The sequence below is a fragment of the Drosophila pseudoobscura genome, chromosome X, assembly GCF_009870125.1.
Source record: "Drosophila pseudoobscura strain MV-25-SWS-2005 chromosome X, UCI_Dpse_MV25, whole genome shotgun sequence".
Lineage (NCBI taxonomy): Eukaryota > Metazoa > Arthropoda > Insecta > Diptera > Drosophilidae > Drosophila > Drosophila pseudoobscura.
Genome location: NC_046683.1, coordinates 53,117,542 through 53,137,113, shown reverse-complemented (window position 1 = coordinate 53,137,113; position 19,572 = coordinate 53,117,542). Strand labels below are relative to the sequence as shown.

The 19,572-nt window shown below is 44.0% G+C and overlaps 1 protein-coding gene across 1 annotated transcript; it reads right to left on the bottom strand.

Moving 5' to 3' along the window:
- Nucleotides 1–1,516: 1,516 nt before the first annotated feature.
- Nucleotides 1,517–6,231, bottom strand: Ir68a (Ionotropic receptor 68a). The gene is made up of 7 exons (XM_033383869.1): nt 5,399–6,231; nt 3,889–5,327; nt 3,706–3,839; nt 3,417–3,646; nt 2,615–3,352; nt 1,998–2,208; nt 1,517–1,929 (listed from the first exon to the last, which is right to left on the bottom strand). The coding sequence occupies exons 2-7, from the start codon at nt 4,419–4,421 to the stop codon at nt 1,676–1,678; spliced, it is 2,100 nt and encodes a 699-aa protein (XP_033239760.1). The 5' UTR covers nt 4,422–5,327; nt 5,399–6,231; the 3' UTR covers nt 1,517–1,675.
- Between the last annotated feature and the right edge of the window lie 13,341 nt (nt 6,232–19,572).

The following is a 19,572-nucleotide window of genomic DNA, read 5'->3' as shown; positions in this document are numbered from 1 at the left end:
TTTAAATTTTTTTTTCCGATCTGATTTCTTCTCACTCGATTATTCTCCCAAATAAGGAATTACCAAAGAATATTCCAATTTCCCACTCTCTCTTAAGCTCTTAGGCAAAAGGAGATCATGTGATCCTCATCGTGAGGATTATGTCAGCATGTACATACCAGTAACGCTTCTCTGGAGAGCTTATCAGATATTTCGTAGTCTTCCCTTTTATTTTATGTATTTCTTTATTTGTGAGAGAAAAAAAAGAACAAAGAATTATTGAGAAATTGCTAAAGAGATGGCCAAACAAATGCTTATTAATTATTATGATTGTTATTAACCTTTGCGTTGTTTATGGATTAACACGTCTGGTTTTCTGGCTACCTCCCATTCCCCGATTCCAGCAATCCCCCCCATTTTGATTCCCATTCCCATTTCCATTACCATTCCGATTCGGATTCTGATGCGGATTCTGATTATGAAGTGCCCCTGAGTGCCTGCCCCGCAATATCCGACGGTATCTCTCTCCATTCTGTTCTTGAGAGGGGCATCGTTTTTATATAGAAATGTTTGGGGTCTTTGTCTGTTTGGGCTTAGTCCGGCACTTAAAAGCGGTTTATTTATGGGCTTTTAGCATTTAGCATCCGATCGGTGCACGGAATAGCAGGATTTGTGATACCCGTACGCCGAGTCGATGGCATGGCCATAAACAAATAATGCCTAATGTGCATTAACTCATAAACAATGCAAATCATTATTTACGAAAAGTGATTGAAGGCATCGCAAAGCTCTTGGAATTTATTCACCACATTGCTGGTACTTGAGGCCACTTGGACTTGAGGCCCATCATGATATATGGCATTATGTCCATCCCATCTCCCATCGCCCATCCCCCATCCACCATGTATTTTCCTCTCGCTATTTTCGTGTTGCGTCAATGAAGACTTTTCAGCTTTTCAATTGCCATTCGACTTCGAGTACCCAAAACATTTGTCATCTGCCGCTGGTAATTATCAGCATTGCCTCTATATCATCCCTTTATGGGCGAGGGTATAAGCCCAATGTACAAATACCCATCTGTCCTGTCCTTCACATATCGCAGTAATTTACTTTGTAGTGAGTTAAGGGAATTCCATCGAATCATTCGGAGGGGTATGCTTATAGTGTTACAAAAAGCCTCTTTGAAATATATCAATTAATTGGTCAAAGCGGGGTTCTGCTTGTCGAAATTCAAGGGCATACAGTCCCGCCTCCTATTGGATTTGGCAACACTGCTTCTGTCAACAGCTATCTGCCAGTTGCATGCTGTCAAAATTTGGAGATGCTGCGTCATTTAGTTTGTGTTTGACAGCCACGAGTGACTATTTCTGGTTTCCAAGCCTGAAGAAATGGATCGGCGGAATGAGATTTGATGCCAACGATGAGGTTTCCAACAAAAAAAAGATGCATATTTCTTCGACAGGGATACAAATTGTAATTGTAAAAACGTTGGAACATGCTGAACAATAAAATGATTGTTTATCCAAAAACCTGTGTTTCATTCATAAAGTCACGGGCTTATTGTATAGCTACGTGGCTCCTAGCTGTTTGCACTTTTCTTCTTTCCCTTTTCTTGGCAGGAAGTTGACCAACGGAAAGCCTATGTGGCTCCAAATTTGTTGTATTTTCTATGGAAACTATAAAGTATATTCCATACTTATTGGTCTGGATAGAGACGCTTAAAGTTATAATACAAGCTGGGATTGAGGACATCGTACATGGGATGCCGCATGATGATGCGCCTGAAATGCCAAAGCTCGACCAAAAGTGCCAGAATCGATGCCACGTACCCAATCCCCAGGGCCACAAAGGAGCTCCAGAACTTGTTGAGATTCATGAGAGCTTCCTGCTGGGCAGGTGCCTCGGCCGGCAGCCGTTTGACCGCATCCTTAAGCCATTTGGATATCAGACCTGCAAAAGAAGAGTAGATTGGGGGTCAAGGAGCCACTTGATCGGAGGAGTATCTGGAGAGGACATACCGCCCTCCATCATGTGCTGCAGGGAGCTGTCCACGCGCTGCTTCATGGCGGAGTTTTTTTCCATGGCCAGCACGACAGGCATGTAAACGACGCACTCCCTCATGATGTGCAGGGCAGATCCCACGCCTCCGGACTCGTCCCCCACGCGCATATATCGCAAATAGAACTCGTTGTCGTAGTAGGAGCACTCTCCCTTGGCAATGCGAGCGGTCTGCAAATCAATAACACAGATAGAGATACAAAGAAAGGTTTTCCCATTCAAGACTTTGATCGTAGGGTGATCTCATATGAGCGATTCTATATGTGATATTTATAATATATTTGGTATTGTTTGTGTCATTTCTAAAGTGATTTGTAGGCTCAAAAGACTCAAAACTTTCCCGTATCTGATTATCGCAGAGATAAGATATGATAGTAGCTGTTATTTGGAACTGGCTGAAACTGGTTTTTGTTTTTTACCAAGCTGAAGACCAAATACGATAGATAGTGCGGGGTCTGGGGTCTTTGGGAAGGCTCAAAGGTGACACGCTTTGTATTGGAGTTGTCAAATTAAATCAAGATCTTATCTGATTGATTATTTCTTGTTGGGTTCCATTCACTCGAATCTTTCTGCTTACCAGATGATCGTTGTTCTCAAGGACATCCATCTTGGCGCCCACCTTCTGGGCCACTTCATCGGTGGCATCCAGAAAGAACTGTCTGTTCTCGGCCGACCCAGCCTTGAGTGGTATCCCAGAACGCAGCAGATCTTCCAGCGTGTCGATGGTTACCCTTTCCGCCGGGTTGGCCAGGATAGCGGTGAAGCTGGCGCGATACGTGGCCACCAGGAGGATGCAGTAGATCCAGTACCAGCCTGTAAGGACCCGCAGCGGCCAGTTGCGTGGCATGCGCGGCAGGGACACGTACAGCAGCATGCTGTACGTGAGGAGAAAGCAGGTGGCATAGTCGTCGAAGAGATCGCGGTGCTTGCCCACACCCAGCGGCGGACGATAGCGGCTGAGGGCCACGCGGAAGCTCAGCCGTCGATAGGTGCTTGGGTCCGGGGGCTCTAGACGACCTCCGCGGCTCCTGCGGCAGCATCGGGAGAAGCCCCTATAGTCGCTGCCCGTGAGGATGGCGTTCAAGAAGCTTATCGCATAGAAAACAGTCCCCACAACGAACAGGGAGAGCAATACCCCGGCCCACATGCCCCCGCTGAAGGGCAGTATGAAGGTCTGCCAGGAGTTGTCCATCGAGGACTCGGGCGTGAGGAAGGTCAGACACTCGAAATTATGCGGCTGACTGAGCTCCACCAGTCGCAGGTAGACCTCGAACAGGTGCAGATCCCCAATGGCAAACCGGGCGCTGTGCAGAGCCTGTGTGCAGGACAACATTCCGGAGTGAAATCCGCTTAGGCAGTGGAGATTGAGGTCGGCTTACCAGTTCCTCGATAAGCTTGGAGTCTATGTGGGTCTTGTTCTCCCCAAACGCATCGTCCTGTTCCCAATCCGTGGCCTCGCTACCGTTCGCCTGATAGTACACTGGCTGGAATTTCAGGGCCTGGCCCAAAGCATGCATGATTTCCACCTCAACGCCCTGGTAGCTGTTCGTTGTGTTCGACCACTGGACCATGGGCACATGCTCGACAACGGCCACTGGCAGTGCGGCACCTGGAAATGCGAATGGGATATGCTCGTAATATGGCTTACGTTGGAGGAAAATTCCGTACCCATTAGATCACTTGTATTGTCCACAAACAGAATGCTTCCGTTGATGCGTTTACCCAGCTCCCAAAGGGCGAGATTTTTCAGAGCCAAAACGCCGCTCAAAATTCCCGGAAAGGCCACAGTGGAGATTTGGAATCTGCAAGAGGGGGATCCAATCAACCAATCGGAGCATATATTAGACCCACCTGTTATCCAGCTGCCGCTTAAGGAAGACACTGCTCACAAAGACGGTCCACAGGTGGAGCATGTCCGGGGAGAAGAGCCGCGAGTCGTGCAGCAGGAGGAACTTCCCCTGCATGTTGAGGGCCCGGTTGTCGTAGACGAACCTGAGGAGTCCCTGCACCTGCCAGCCATTGAGAATGGTGATCACGTGCAGATCGCAGTCTCTGGCCTTGATGGCACGCAGCACGAGCTCCAGTTCGCCGGGCAGCCGACGGAGATCCTCGCTGGCATTCACCCGCACCACATAGAAGGGGACCAGCCGGCGACCCACGGCCTCGAAGAAGCTCCGATCGTAGATGGGATAGTGAAGGTCGTCGGTGATGACACCGAAGCATCTCTTCACGTTTGCCGCCCACAGAATCTTCTGCAGCAGCTCCTTCAGATCTGCCTGATAGAAATCCAGCGGCAGCAGGTGACGCGACAGTCCTGTCCAGCCTTTAGCCAGTGTCAGAGACACATGTGCCACCAGGAGCCCCAGGAGCCAGAGCCAGCGCATCCTTTCACATGCAGACACACACTGGGTACCGGCACGGTTCTCGGTTCTGACAGTTCGTTAACCTGCTTTTAGGGACATGGACATGGACATGGACACGGGCCGGGCTGTTCATTCCGTATGCAGATCTAATTAAACTTTCCCGAACTCTGGGCTCTGGGGTCGCCCCCAACTGTCAGTCAGTCGTCGGTCGGGTTGGCTGACCTGCTTTACTAACATTTAAACTTTCGACTGAGTTAGGTAATCTAATTAGGGTTTTCTGGCTGGCCTCCTGGTCATCTGGAAGGGGGAAGTGTTTGGCCAACTCACGTGTTCAAGGTTGCTCGGAGTTCCAGTCGCTTGGAACACTCCTCCTAAAATTTCCTGAGATTTTATGCTTCTTATGGATCGTTAGCCGAGGCATGGGATATCCCCATTGGCAACATTTTCCTTGAGCACTATGTAGAGACGAGATCTACCATCTACCATTCGAAATTATTGTTTTGGTGACCCCGAGCTCGAACATTTTGTATATCCCTTTCAGACTGTGAAGAATGGAGTCTGCATTTGGAATTTGAATAAGACCGATGTCTATTGATTGTTCTTTTGAACATCTGAAAGGGCTAACATATCGTAGCCATAAAAGCCACAACCTTCTTTAAATATGTACATACCTAACCATAAGAAAGTAAATGTTTGGTACTTTCCTTAACTACAAACCACAACAGTCCTGACCGAACCCAACCTACCTGCTGATCCGATGCGATCCGCTCCAGCCTTATCCGAACTGCCAATGTCTTATCTAACCTCTTACCTCATTCTCATTCCACTAAAACAAACAGAGCCTTATCGTACCGTACCGTATCGCAATTGAACCTACACTCGTCTATGCTTATCCATTCCAGCCAAAGAAATGCAGCCCATAGTTGACTGCAGATCAGAATAAGACATACATATGCATTAATTTAATCACACTTAATGCCCCTCGAAGATCTACATACATCGAAAGTAGTCGTTAGTGCTGCGATCCGATCTTGTCACTAATTCGACGACTGTCGACTTCCCCTTTTGTCCGACTGCAGGCAATTGGATCGAGCTAATTTATCATAAGACCATAACTAATTTGTCTGTCCGTCTTCATTAGGAAAGAAGACAGACCCAGAGCAGGCCAGACCATACCAGAGCAGGCCAGATCCCACAGCCAGTTGTGGTGGTCGCGAAATCAGTAAATTGCGATCATCCGCATGGGGCTGACGACGGTGACTGAGTCAAGGCCCAGACGCTAATGATAATGTGGACGACGTGTCACCGGGCATCAGTCAAGCAAACCGATTAAACCAGCAACCGGCAACCAGAAGCCACATTCAAATACCCATTAATGTCGGCTTAAGTCGACTCCGAGTCCGAGTCCGAGTCGAGTCCGAATGCAAAGTGCTGTCTCCTCCTCCATCCTCATTCAACTCAACAATCAACCTACGGATGTGGATAGGTGGATGGATGGTAAGGTCTTATGCGTTGGTGTTCAGAATGAGATACACAGAGTGAGCGAGAGAGAGAGAGAGAGAGAGAGAGTCGGGGACTGAAGCTGGGACCGAGACCGAGACTGAGGCCGAAACGGAGACCACTCTTCTGCTCTTTATTGTCGTGTAATTAACTTTTTCCGAATCGTCCGGATTTGGAATTGTTTGCACATAATTGCAATTTAATTATTTCTCTCTCTCTCTCTCTTTTACCTTTTTGTGTTTTTGTGTTTTTATGGATTTATGTTGGTCGCGCGGTCGTCTGGCCATTAGTTGCAAGGTACAGGTAATACGTATAACACCCGTCCCGTCCCGTTCCGTCCCCGTCCCCGAAAGCAAAGCCAAAACCGAACCGATCTGAGCCCCGCAGGTAGCCCAGAAATCGATTTCCATCGCCATCCCACCGCTTCCCATGTCCAAGTGTCAGCCGGTGCCGGTGCCGGTGCCGATGCCGATGCCGGGTCTGTCCTCTTAACGAGTGCATTGCATGCGATGGGAACGAGCCGGGGTCTATAGAGAGTTAGCTGAGGTGCTTTTGCTGGTCCAATGGACCTTTTATGGCCCAGATTCACTTGGTCCACGACGATCCGGTGCCGATGGCCAATACAACACATCCCAAGCGCAAACCCAAACCCAAAAACCAACAACCAGCAACCAACAACAGCGGCGAGCCCCTCTGCCAGTTATGGCCAGGTCTCTTTGTCGCTGCCTGTTTGCATTGACACATTTTCTATTTTTGTTTTCCCTCGGAGATTTTCTCAGCATGGATTTATGGGTTCCTTGAGGTTTCCACCAACGACACACACATGTCCTTCTGCTCCTCGACTCCTAGCATTAGATATGCTTCTGTTCTAATTTCCTCACAATATTTTATGCGAATTTTGCAGTTTATTGTCTACGGCTTTGGCTTAGAGTGTGAAAATGTAGCAGTCCCTGTCCTGTCCTGTCCTGCCCCGTCCGAGTGTGAGCGTGTGCGTGTGCGTGTGCCCTGGGAAATAATTCAACAGTTTTCCCACCTTCTGCTTATCGGCAAGTTTGCTACGGCAACAGTTTTTCCCCCCTGATTTATGGCCCCAGCTGTGGGTTCGGGTTCGGGTTGGGTCTTCGTCCTCATCCTCATACTCATCCTCGGACTGGGACTCGGACTCGGACTCCATCGCATCGCTCTCTGTGCGGATGTGTGAAGCTTTTGCAGTTACTTACAGCTTACAGATGGGGAAAAATGTAATATATTTGCAAGTCTATCCAAAGTTTTTGGCTCCTCTCTTGCCCGATTAGTTCATTGACAAAAGTTCGGTTCACACGCTCCCAGCCAGAAGATATTTATCTCACTCGATTCCTGATTAGTGAATCAATATGAACCTGTTTAATATGCAAATCGAATTTTGCCAACTTCATATAAATGCGTATATTTATTCAATTTACGATATAATGCATGGGGAATCGCCTGTTAATTTATGGATTGTCCCCCCTGCAATCTATAATTGGATATTATCAAACCAAATATACGATACTCGCATGTGTGTGTGCCAGAGTGTGTGTGTGTGTGTGTTTGTAAGCCTCTTAAAATATTAAAATTCATTCTAAGTATATTGTTGGGCGTAGATTTTCACAAATTAATGCCCATCAAATGAGATTAAGTTGAATAACGTTTCCGTTTCTGATTCCTCCCCACGAAATGGTGGCATCTTAAGAAACACGTAATTAGTCCACTTAATAAGGAAGTCTGTAAAGATCAAAGTCCACAGACCAAAAAGTGGGTGTGAAATTATTACATAGAACGGGGGAAAATACATACATATATCAAAATTAATGTACGAGTGCTTAAGAGAGTGAATTATTGGTGGGGAATTCTTTAAAATTGGATTTATACAATTCATTCTACGCCCCAGCGCTACAAGTTTCGACTTATTTGTATTGCGCTAGTCACATTACATTTTTAATTCAATTTAATACTCGTTGTTGTTATCCATAAATTTTTTTTTCTTTTTTTTCTCTAAGAAATATGCAGTAGACAGCAGTAAAAATCGAATTTAGATTTAATTTTTTGTTTTTAATTTGTTTCATTTTTTGATTTGCTTCTTTTATACTAAAAATTAGTATTTTTTAAGATATTGCCATTATAAATACTAGCTGGTTGGGAATTAAAGTTCTCCTTTCTGCAGTAAATTCTTACAGCTCAATTCTGAAACATATTAAGTTATTCTAACTATCTGATTTATGCACAAGGAACCCACTGTCTTACGATATGCGTATGTACCGCACTGTGCATTGATATTTAGGCAAACCTTACTAGTTTCTTGAATACATGATATGGGAGCACAAGCGCGATATGAATAGCCTTCAGATTCGGGCATACACGTACATTATATGCATATACTTCTACTTGTATATATGTATGCAAGTACATAGTATGTATAGAAAACCCATTCTAATCAAAGTGTATGTGGCGGATGGCTGCATTATCTGACCGGTCCATTGACTATTTGAACTAATTTCATTATCTTAATGAGAACGTTATTAAATTATTCACGTTTACAAAAGCGCCGGACTCGATGCGAGCACGTTGTCCCAATATCAATGACTAATCTACGAATCTATGCACGGGGCCACACATGGGCATATACAATACTCGTATACGTACTATCCCTACTCCGTAATAGTAATATATGTACATACATATGTGTATGTGTATCTCCCACAACTCTGTATGGTCGCTCACTGTGTATCTGTATTTGTATCTGTCGTGTGGGTATCTGTGTGTGCTCCATTGAATAAAACTTAATCAGCATTTAATTAAATGCACAGAGAATCGGCCAAAAGGGGTTGGCTGTCGCATGTGTGGGGGGGTAGGGGGTAGGGGCTTGGTCGATGGAGGGACGATTGCCGGAGGGAGCGAAATAAAAAGCGATTTCGTTGATTATGTAAATCAATTGAGCAGCGAGATAAAAACGCGTATTTTCCCCTCCTTCCTTCCTCCTTCCTCCTCTCCCTCACCCACTCCTCCTCCAGTTTCTCGCTTCTTTTTTTTTGCTGATAAATCGAAATCGTTCTTTGGCATTATTCTGTTTTCTTTTGCCCCTTCTTTGGGTCTTTCTTTTTTCCGTTTTTTTTCTCCCCTTTTTCCCCACATTGTTTTTTTTCTTTTTTTTTTTTTTTTGCTCGCGGCTTTGCTGGTAACGGCTTTTATATAATCACTTTGCCAGTTGCTGTTTGCCTATCATTTTATTTTATTTTATTTCACTTTTCCGATACACTCATTATTATTTCCCAATGTGTGTGTGCCTGTGTGTGTGTGAAAATCATGACAGCCCGAGCCTCTTTTTCATGCCCTTGCCGAAGGAAGGGTATCATTGATATTAACAGTCATATGGTATACAATTTTATTTTGACCTTTTGTTAAGAATATTCAATGCAAAGTTTTGGATCGTCTTCGTGGTCCAATTGGTTGGTGGCAGGGGGCTAGTATATTCCCCCTATATCATATAGATCGCACAGGAGTGTTTTTATAACAACTTCTGGTATTATTCGCTCTTTAGATATTGGATTCCCATCGACTATTAAACGATAATCTTTCAGTTTTAAAAATACAGCTTTCATTACTTTCACCCATTCTTTATTTCTTGGGATTTGCTCAAAAGGCCTTACATAAATATTATTTCACAAGCTCGTTAAATTTGTTCAATAAAAACCATCTGCCATTGTTTTTAGAACGAATTTGATCTCTAGTTAATATCTAATGGATTCTGATGAATTTCTCAGTGTATTACCAACTTCACTTTCGAGCTCTTGTTCTGTTTCTGTTTCTCTTGCTTTTTGTATTTATAGAACAATAATGGAAACTAGAAAAGCGCTTTGATTTGCAAAATTGAGACAAGTAATTTCATGCGCTCTGTGGAGTCCAGATGGATATGTACATGCAAATATACATACATATATACAGATTAAGTGCTCCATTGAGCAGATTGTCCACTGCTAGGGGTACTATTTCATTCGAACCGTGCAAATTAAACTGTTTGAACAGATCTGATATTGGGTATTGGATAGCCATGAACATGTTTTGTGTTTACATAGGGAAATTTCTATAAAAATCTACTCTACTAACATACCTATAGGAACCATGCAAAAAAAACAAAAGGCAATCAATATAGATTTCCATTTACTTTGTCCCGATATTATTTTCTAATTTAACCATAATTTCATTAACGAATGAAACGTTATCCCAGAATGGAATATATACATATAATACATCTGAAACGAATAGAAGATATGTACCTAAGTACATTATCTGAATTGGTTTTCCCATACTTGGAACAGATAGAAGGATCCACGCCACCCTCTTGGCCGATTAAAGAGGAAGTCAAAATACTCCTATAATTTGTATAATTTGTTTAAGTGGTGAAATTATTATAAACGCTACGGTTATCTATATAGCATCTGTAATGTGAAAGCCAGAATTAGCAATACCCATTAAAAATTCATACGCTGGAGAGTACAATATTTCGCACTGAAACTGAAAGTTGAGTCACGGAGTCAGCTGTTGTTCAGTGGCAAGGCTCCCATGGGCTGTGGGGCTCAGAGGTTCGTTCGGTCTCTTACGTAAATGGATTTCTCCCTTTGAATAGCTCTCTCTCTCTCTCTCTCCTCGTCTCCATCTGCATTGCTGACGGCCTGGCGGGGCTGACGTGTCCCTCAACACGAGCCCCACGGCTGATGAAATACTCAAGACGGCAAGAGCGAACGACCCATCCATCTGTGGGTTGAGTAATGCGAATCGGGTTGCCATGGGCTTAGTTCTGGACGACTGATGCAATCCGGGACCGATCGGGCCAGTGTTCTGCGACCATTCAGCGACTTCCACTTCCTGCCCCGAAACGGAGGCTCGGCGTGAGGCGTGACACACTTTCCAGACCAGCGGCACTATCAGTCGCTATCAGTATCGTGTTTGCCCAATGATCTAATCGGGGCCCAAACGAAGAGTCAGTCTTTGTTCGCGAAGGTTGCGAAACTGGGCAGACGCTTTGTCTACGCGGTCTGGGACATGTCGGCTGGGTGGTGGGTCCTATGGGGGCTATGGAGCCACGCCATTTCAGCGTATCTGAAGTGCAAAATGTTGGCGATAAAACACGCGACCTTGCCCATTCCACACCTCACACACACACACACACACACACACCGAAGACAAAGGGCCATAAAACTAGGAGTCGGGGGGAGAGAAGAGAGTGCTATATAGGAACGTGACGCATATTTTCCCTAGCACCGTTGAATATTGATTTAATATTCTTCTGATATACACACAGGTACACCTATCCAGCGCTCCTACACTTCTTTATACACACACGTTTGTATTTGAATATGTACACGAAATCAGTCAGACGATTCGTCGTCGTTGGAGCTTGTTGCTTGGACCTAGATAAGTTTTCTCTGAGGGGGGGCTGGCGGCAGAGGAGGAGGAGGAGGAGGAGGAGGAGTAGGTGGAGGAGCAATGAGGGCAAATATTTGTTGCGAAAACTGTTGACTGATATTCAGACAATCGCAAATTGCAGTGTTATCGCTATCGCTATCGTATTTAACATCTGGTAGACAAATAGGCGACAAAACAACGACCTCAACCACACCCCCCTCCCACCACAAAAGAAATACGACTCCTTAACAGACAGTGGGTTGACAAAGGGACTGAATGCTTAGAAGGATCTACAAAGGCACGACATATTTCATATGTACATAGGCATCATCTTGGGTACAATCCTCTTCGATCGACAAGGAACTCCTTTGTTTTTCGTTAGCCATAAGTATTGTTGGTATTTTGAGAAGGATTTTTTTTCATAGGCCAATTTGTTTGTTTAGTTACTATAAGATTTAAATGGCTATTTACCTCAAGAGTTTGTGATACTTTTGATTTTCGTTTCCTTGTTTTCTCTTGGAAGGAAAATCCATGACCATACCATCTTTAATATCTCAACTTTACATCTTACTGAAATTACTGAAAATTCATAAAGCTTTTGCTGAAGCAAAGCCAGGTGGCTGACACATTTCTCAACAGATTGTATAGAGTATCCTCAGATAACCAGCATTTCACCATTTCAGTAGGAAGGAAAAAAACTCCACAGCAGAATATCGTATATCTAGCCATATTCCCATATTTACAGATCATTCGATATGGTGTTGATATTTCATAACAATAATAAAAAAGGTTTAAACAAGCGTTCTTCGTCCACTGTGGAGTTACGTTTCAGTTGAGGGAAATATGTTTATGGCTGCTTTCGACGTGATCATGTTTATGTTTATATAAATACGTAAGCATTGGAATATTCCATGCAGAAAGTTCTCGAACATTAAAGGGAACTTAATCTTCTACCCAGAACCGAAACCATATCGGTTTCCCTGCTCTTATGATAAATGTATATGCCCTAGCACTTGGTTGCTATGTGAGTGCACTTCCAGAGGGAAAAATTGGAAAAACCCGACAAACAATTCATTGTGGAAAATTTGCGGATCATTTGGGTTGAGAGGACGACTCAGGTATGGGCCTGGAAAACTGAACCTGATGAGGGACTCGAACTCGGACCCGGACCCGGACTCGGCGTCAGGTAGAGGCACAGATGGACGGAGACGACACTTCTGGCTGATGAAATCAATTTGGGAAATCAAGCTATCTGCACGGTCTGCATAAATTACGGCCATCCACAGCTCGAGCAGACCCCGGCGAACGGGGTCTGACACTCGATAGGTTGTCGAGATGTGGTTGTTGGTACAGTTGTTGTTGCTGGAATGCTAAATCTATTCAATAGACTCAATTTTGTTTAATTGATTTAGTACGACATGACCCGGGAAGCGAAATGATGTGCTCTGTCGAGCTCAGAGCTATTTTTAGTCGATGGGTTCGAAGTTCGAGCCGACGACTCCCTCAATTTGGTTGTGTCCGGGACCTCTCGGAGGGAGTCAACAGCCAGAGCAGAGCAGGGTCTCGAGTCTTCTGTCTAGTCGTGGACGAAACGAAGCTGACCTTCGTCTTGGATGTCGCACACGCAATTTTAAGGGTGATTAGCGTTCAGATGTTGGGCACATGGTACGATATACTACTCGTACCTTCCCTTACCACTCTCTCAGTCTCAGTCTCAGTCCCACTCCCATTCCCATCGAAAGTCGAGAGCTGATTCCGAACTAGTGCTAGACCAGGAGCAGGGACAGAGACGGAGACGGAGACAGGGACAGGGACAGGGCCTGGGTTGAGTGCTAAATTGATAAATTGCCTTGATTGGAAAGGAAGTTGTATGTTGGCTCGGGGTTGCTATTGTTTTCCCTCGTTTTTCAGCGTTTTTTTTACGGTGTCCATTTCCCTTTTGGCATATTACCGTACCGTACCGTACCGTACGACTCCAGCTGAGATTTTTGTTCTGAGTTCTGAACTGTCCATTAAAGAGTCGAGTGCCTATTATGTGCATCCCTAATTGTGGAGAGGGAGGGGTCGTGGATCTTGGCAAGGGGTTACGGAACGCTTTCTTTTCTGTTCTTTAGATGAATGCTCTGAGAACTAGAGACATGGATATCCTCTGACATTAGCATTCACTTAAAGGGTGTACGTGTCACTGTTGTCCGAGCTGGAAGCAGAAATCTTCCTATGACATCATTAATATATGTACATACGTATTATTAATTGAAGTGCATAATACTTATACATTTGATAAGACTTTGAACATAGAGTTCTTTATTTATGGGTGGTTCACCTGTCATCTAGAATTAGTCACATTCCCCTTATCAGAGTCGATCATTCGAGCACTCTTATGACTATTATCAGTGCTATCTTTGTCCAATAAGAAGTGACAGAGTCACACCATCTTAGAGGTCACAGATCTTTCTTTCAGATCGAGCTTTCACTGTACTTGCAATGGTTTCGAATCGCCTGATGTTTATTCTTTCCATACCCATCTCTTTTTCTCTCTCTCGCTCTCTTTCACACGCACTAACCATCGCTTTTCAGCTGTTCTGTGCTTCTCTTTTCAGCTGGATCTCATATGACAGGTTTGTCACAATCAGCCTCCAGTCCAGTCCAGTCCCATCCATCCAGCAGTACACACATGTACATATATACATGTATGCACATACATAAGTACATATGTATGTATGTAGCATTTATGTACCTATTGCTGTACTCGTTCTGTTGCTCTATCTCCACATATTGTATCAAATTTTGCATAGTTTTCCCGTGAAGCTAATCCATGGTAAGCGGTGGGGGGGGAGCAGCCAGCCAGCATAGCAGCGAAAAATGATAGGGGGAGTGTAGGTGCAGATAGGTGGAAAGAGGAGTGCTGCCTCCCAGAACACATGTACGGAGGTACATATGTCCAGTAATTTCATCATTTCTACGTTTTCTCCAATTTCATGAATCTTTACATAGTCGAAACGCGAGGAGAAGAAATAGAAATAGTGAGAGGGGGTGAAAGGGGGAGAGAGGGAGAAGCAGAACGACTGAAAGAGAGAGAAAAGAACCCGTTGCCAGGCAGAAAATGAACTATTGATGGAAAAAAAAGCTGACGGCGAATGCAACACACAAGCACAAGATACAAAAGATACATGGCATGACTTTGTAGCTGATACAAAATACATACGTACATACATACATACATACACACATGTGCATGCGAGGGTTCCATGCATAGATATGTATGTACGCGTGTGTGTGTCTGTGCAGAATAAAACAGATGATTGCCCATAAGCAAAACGAACAACAGAAACAACAAGAGAGGGGGACGGCAGGCTTAGAATGCCGAGGCTTTTGATACCCTTGCATACCGATTGTTATACGATATAAATATGTGCCTATATTATGTACATACGTAAATGTATACAAGCACATACTCTTAAACGATTGGGTTACGTTACGTTTGTTTGAAATGCATACCCAACTTCTAACTCCTAACATGTGGTCAAAGTCATGATACCGTCTGAGAAGGGTATACCATCAGCGGCAGCGGCAGCAGCAGCTCAAAACTTTGCATTGACTGCGGGCAGAGAAAGGCCGGCCGGGCTGGCTCTCTCTCTGTCTCTCTCACTGGCGATGCTTGCAGCAAAGCAACAAAAAAACAAATAAATAAATAAGCAAGCTAAAAGAAAAAGGAAAAGAAAGAGAAAAACAACAAGCAAACAGCAACGCAACACACACTCTCTCACACACACAATACCACACACAGAAACTGAGGCACAAATGGAAAACAGATGAAACGTTGACGAGGAAGCAACGTTGCCGTTGAGCAACTCGTTCCCAGGCAGCTCGTCTGGCCCAGTGTGTGAAAATCGGCAACAGTGCACTGTGTGCAGGCAGGCAATAAGAAAACGACAAAGTCAGCAGAGGCAGAGGCACACACAGAGGCAAAAGCAGCAGCGGCAGCGGCAGCAGCACCAGCACCAGCAGCGCAGCAACAAAACCTAAGGCATAAAACATGCATACACACTTATGTATATACACACACAACTTATATGTAACCATTCATATACGTATGTATGGGTGCCTTTTGGGGGGCGCGAAACGAGTTGGAAAATCAAGATACTGCGTTTGGAGCAGCAGAGACAGAGCAGAGGTAAAACAGAGCGCTGGAGTAGAGCCCAAGCAAAGCAGAGCTAGACGAAGCAGAGCAACCAACTCTTGCAGCGTCCGCCGCTGCTGATTTTGTATACACAATGCAAATACACACACATGCATGTTGCAGGGGGGGTGCAGTGGAGCCACGGAAAACATATGATGAGCGAAACAGCTGCAAACTCAGCAGCGAAGCTGGCAGAGAAGCGGCAGCAGTAAAGTACTGGACCCCGAATTGCAGCAGCCAGAAAGAGACAGGTAGCTAGCATATGAGCGATTGAGTGGGAGAGAACCAAAAACCAGCTGAGTGAGAGGGCGCTGCAAGCACTGTCAAAAGGCTCGAAGAAGTGTGGGTGCGGGAGAGGGAAGAGCACTGTCAGCTGTGTGAGAGAGATTGAGTGCAGCAGGTCCAAGAAACGGTGAAAACTGAATGAAAATGTTCGCTAAACTTAATAATTGATTAAATATCCAATCGAGTTGGAAATTTTAGCTATAATATAAAGTTTTAATCATATTCGAACAGTTTTTACCCGCTTCCCAGCCAAGAGGCAGTCTGTAGAAGCAGGAGAGAGTCAGCTGTCGGCGAAAAGAGAACAAGAAAACCAACAGCTGTTTGAGTGAACACCAAAAGAGGGAGAGCGAATAAGCAGTAAACCAGTTATTTCATTTTGAGTGGAGAGCAAATTAGTCAAGAGAGCACATCCACAGTGAGTGAGAATTGCCAACAATATTTAAGAGAAACGAAAGCTCTTGAGTGGAAACCGAAAGCAATTAAATTCTTGAGTGTACCAAAGAGAAACTAGTCAATTTAAGACTTTGCTCTTATTCGAAACTACTCAAACCTAAACGAAGAATTGGAAAACAATTTCCATGAAAATTTCAATGAAAAATAAAGATTTATGGTAATGAAGGAGGAGGAAAATGCCTCAAAAAAGTTTAAATTGTCTAAAAAATGCAAAATAGACGGACATTTGATGTTTTATTTTCTAGTAATTTCAGTTACTTTTTCCAAGAACAAAGTTAGGTTGCTCAAAGTTTTCCTCGACTTATTTTGCATAAATCAATTATGAATCTGTCAGATACTTTTCCGCCCACATCTCAATTCAATTGAAGTCCAATTTATCCTCCAATTTCCAACATTTCGCCAAAGAAAAATCATGTCGTTTGCTCGCTCGCTGCGATTCCACTCAAAAATTGAGCCGGTCACGTCCGTCGCTGCTGCAAGGGAAACGGCGGCCGCCAGATGGAGGCAGGCATGCCATTTCTCGCTTTTATTTTTTATTAACAAAAAATAATTTCTGTCTTTAGTTGGGGATACTTTTGGGTAAAAGATTTCAAGGAACTTTTATGGGGTATATCACTTCCTGTTAGCTGTGACTCTCAAAAGTACTCGAAAGAAGTTTCTCTTCTGCTTTGAGCTGCTGCAAAGGAAACTTTGTCCGCTAGATGGCCCCAGGCATGCCGTTTTTACTTCTCTCTGATGGAAAAATGATTATTTTGCTTCGTTTTGAAGGCACTACGTTGGGGATCCTATGAGAGGACATTTGGGGGACAAGGCATGCTTTTGATGAAGGAAAATCTCTACCTATCTCCAGATACCAAAAGGCTAGAACACCGCTCGAAGATCTAATAGCTATACATTCACACTCTTTCCTTTTGTTGCCAGGCAGGCTCTGCCGCGATGACCTCATATCTCTGAGCGAATCGTGTCCATAATTATCGCCCCCAATCGAATGAGTTTCGCTTTTCAATTGATGCATTCGATTCGCCCCTTATCGCAGTGGATCGATCAAACGGCTTTATCACATTAGCTTATCGCCGTTTCGCTTCCGGCGCTTTCCCCGTTTTCCCATTTTCTTGATATTACAGATAGATTTCGAGGGATTCACACTACTCGCAGGGCAGTGTATCTGTATCTGCATCTGTGCCTGTATCTTCAATGTATCTGCGTGCAATGAACTCCCCGAATTGTGCTCGTCATAGTTTTGTGGTTTTTTTTTGAGAATTCTGCGAAAGTCGATCTCTTTTTGGGTCGGATAAATGGATAATTTGCTCGCAATTTAGTGTTTTGCAGGCTGCTGCCATGCCACACAGTAACTTGCCGCACACACCTGCCGCCCCTCTGGCACCGCCGGCACCGCTGGCACCACTCAACCAGTTCTGGGAAACATTTTGGCAATGGTTTTCCCCCCAACTTGTTCTTGTTAATTTTCTTTGGTTCTGCACACGTCTTGTGATTTTCTTCTGATTTTTCCCTGCCACCTTTCACTTTTCCGTTTTTTTAATGAAAATTTATGCATGTGTGCGAGTGTGTGTCTGTGTGCCGGGGTGAAAATGTGTTGTGTTTAGTAAAAAACTAATTTAAATTTACAAATTGCCTTCAGAGGGGGGCAGCAACAGCAACAGCAGCAGCAGCAGCCGCACGCCAAAAGCCAAAAGCCCAGGCATAAACTTTGGGGAAATGGCTTTCCCGGAAAAGCAGACACAACGGAGAATGTTGAGGGCCCAACAGCAAAGGTAAACTTCTTCCTGGGTGTTTTTCTTTTCGTTTCATACACACATACTCGTACACATACATACATATGTGAGCCCCATCGAAACATCGACAAAATCATAAAGAAAATCCAATTCAGGCCCAAAATTGATTGATTTACTCTGAAAAATTCAGAATTCTGAAAAATTATTATATACGTAAGTTAGTTTTTCTCCCGGCGAAATGATTTCGATTTAATATACGTTTCCTTTCTTCGCGCACGAAACTGAAACGAAACTTTCTATTATCTTTGATATAGAATCAAATATAAACAAGTGCATATACATGTCTACTATAGACGATCTATAAAATTTGGCTGTTCATTAACCTCTGTGTTGCCACATGAATCACAATTCTTTGTGGTTTATTTTTGCCACTCTTTGGGCTATTTCTTGATTCCGTAGTCGATTCAGATTCTGATTCTGATTCCGATTCCGATTCCTGTTTCTAATCAAGTGGGGGCCACGCCCCATTAGAGCATTGAATCTGAATCGCAAAGGGGCTGTGTCGCATTTCAAAGATTGCGAAATGCTTGGGATTGCTCAGGTTATCAAAGCAAGCGTTTCGCAATATTCGAAAAGAGCCAAAGAAGAGGCAAAGTCAAGGGGCAGGGCACGGGCACTGGCACGGGCATGGGCACGGGTATGGGCACGTCAGCAACAAAGAGAAGTTCTCGTTTCAATTCATTTATTATCTGACAAAACACATCTACATAAAGCTAATGTGGCACGAAAGATATCCTACACACAGGCAACACACACACGCAAACACACAAATCCACACACATCGCACAGATAGAGATACGGATTCGTGCTTCAAGGAATTTCATTTCAATCTGAAAGAAATTTGATTTTATTTATACGCAAGTATTTGTGGCAGCCATCGAGAGCAAGTCGGACTTTGAGTTTCGGCTGTTTGCGTGTGTGGGAGCGGGTGTGTGTGTGTGGGAGCGGGTGTGTGTGTGTGCTTGGGTATCCATGAGATACATTTCAATCTTTCGTTTTCAATCTACATCTACGTGAAGCAGCAACATCTCTGGTCAGCAAACAATGGCGTTGGAGAAACGACAAAGATGAACATGAAGATGGCATAACCCGAACCGAGGAAGGGAAAATGCATTCAATTGAAAGGAAAGGACACAGTCCGGGATCATGATATGAATATGAAATTTTCTGTACAACCCCCTCACCGCACTCCTCAGAAAATTTTCACTTGCTGATGAAATTCATAAGAACAGGTCGTCCCCTGCCTAAAACATACGATATTATACAATCCGAGAGCGAGCATAACTTATAAAATTATTATGAAATTCGTCATTTACTTTTATCCGAATCGTCCGACTATATGTATATACCAAATGTTCACCAAATATTTATACATTTCAGGGGCAGAACAAGTATAGAACTTAAGGGAAATATTCTTTGAAACACCAAACAGTCTCAGAATAAACGAAAGACTGAGTTTCACTTGATCTTCTGATTGTTGGATATATTTTCTTTAATATTTCAGATGAAAGAATACATAATATTCGGGTAAATTGTCCTT

What these genes read in the sequence shown, in the direction of transcription:
- Ir68a (XM_033383869.1), bottom strand. Translation starts at nt 4,421, where the DNA reads ATGCGCTGGCTCTGGCTCCTGGGGCTCCTGGTGGCACATGTGTCTCTG. An exon ending in AAGCGGCAGCTGGATAACAG is followed by an intron (nt 3,840 to 3,888) that starts GTGGGTCTAATA and finishes CCCCTCTTGCAG; the next exon opens with ATTCCAAATCTCCACTGTGG. An exon ending in TTGAGAACAACGATCATCTG is followed by an intron (nt 2,209 to 2,614) that starts GTAAGCAGAAAG and finishes ATTGATTTGCAG; the next exon opens with ACCGCTCGCATTGCCAAGGG.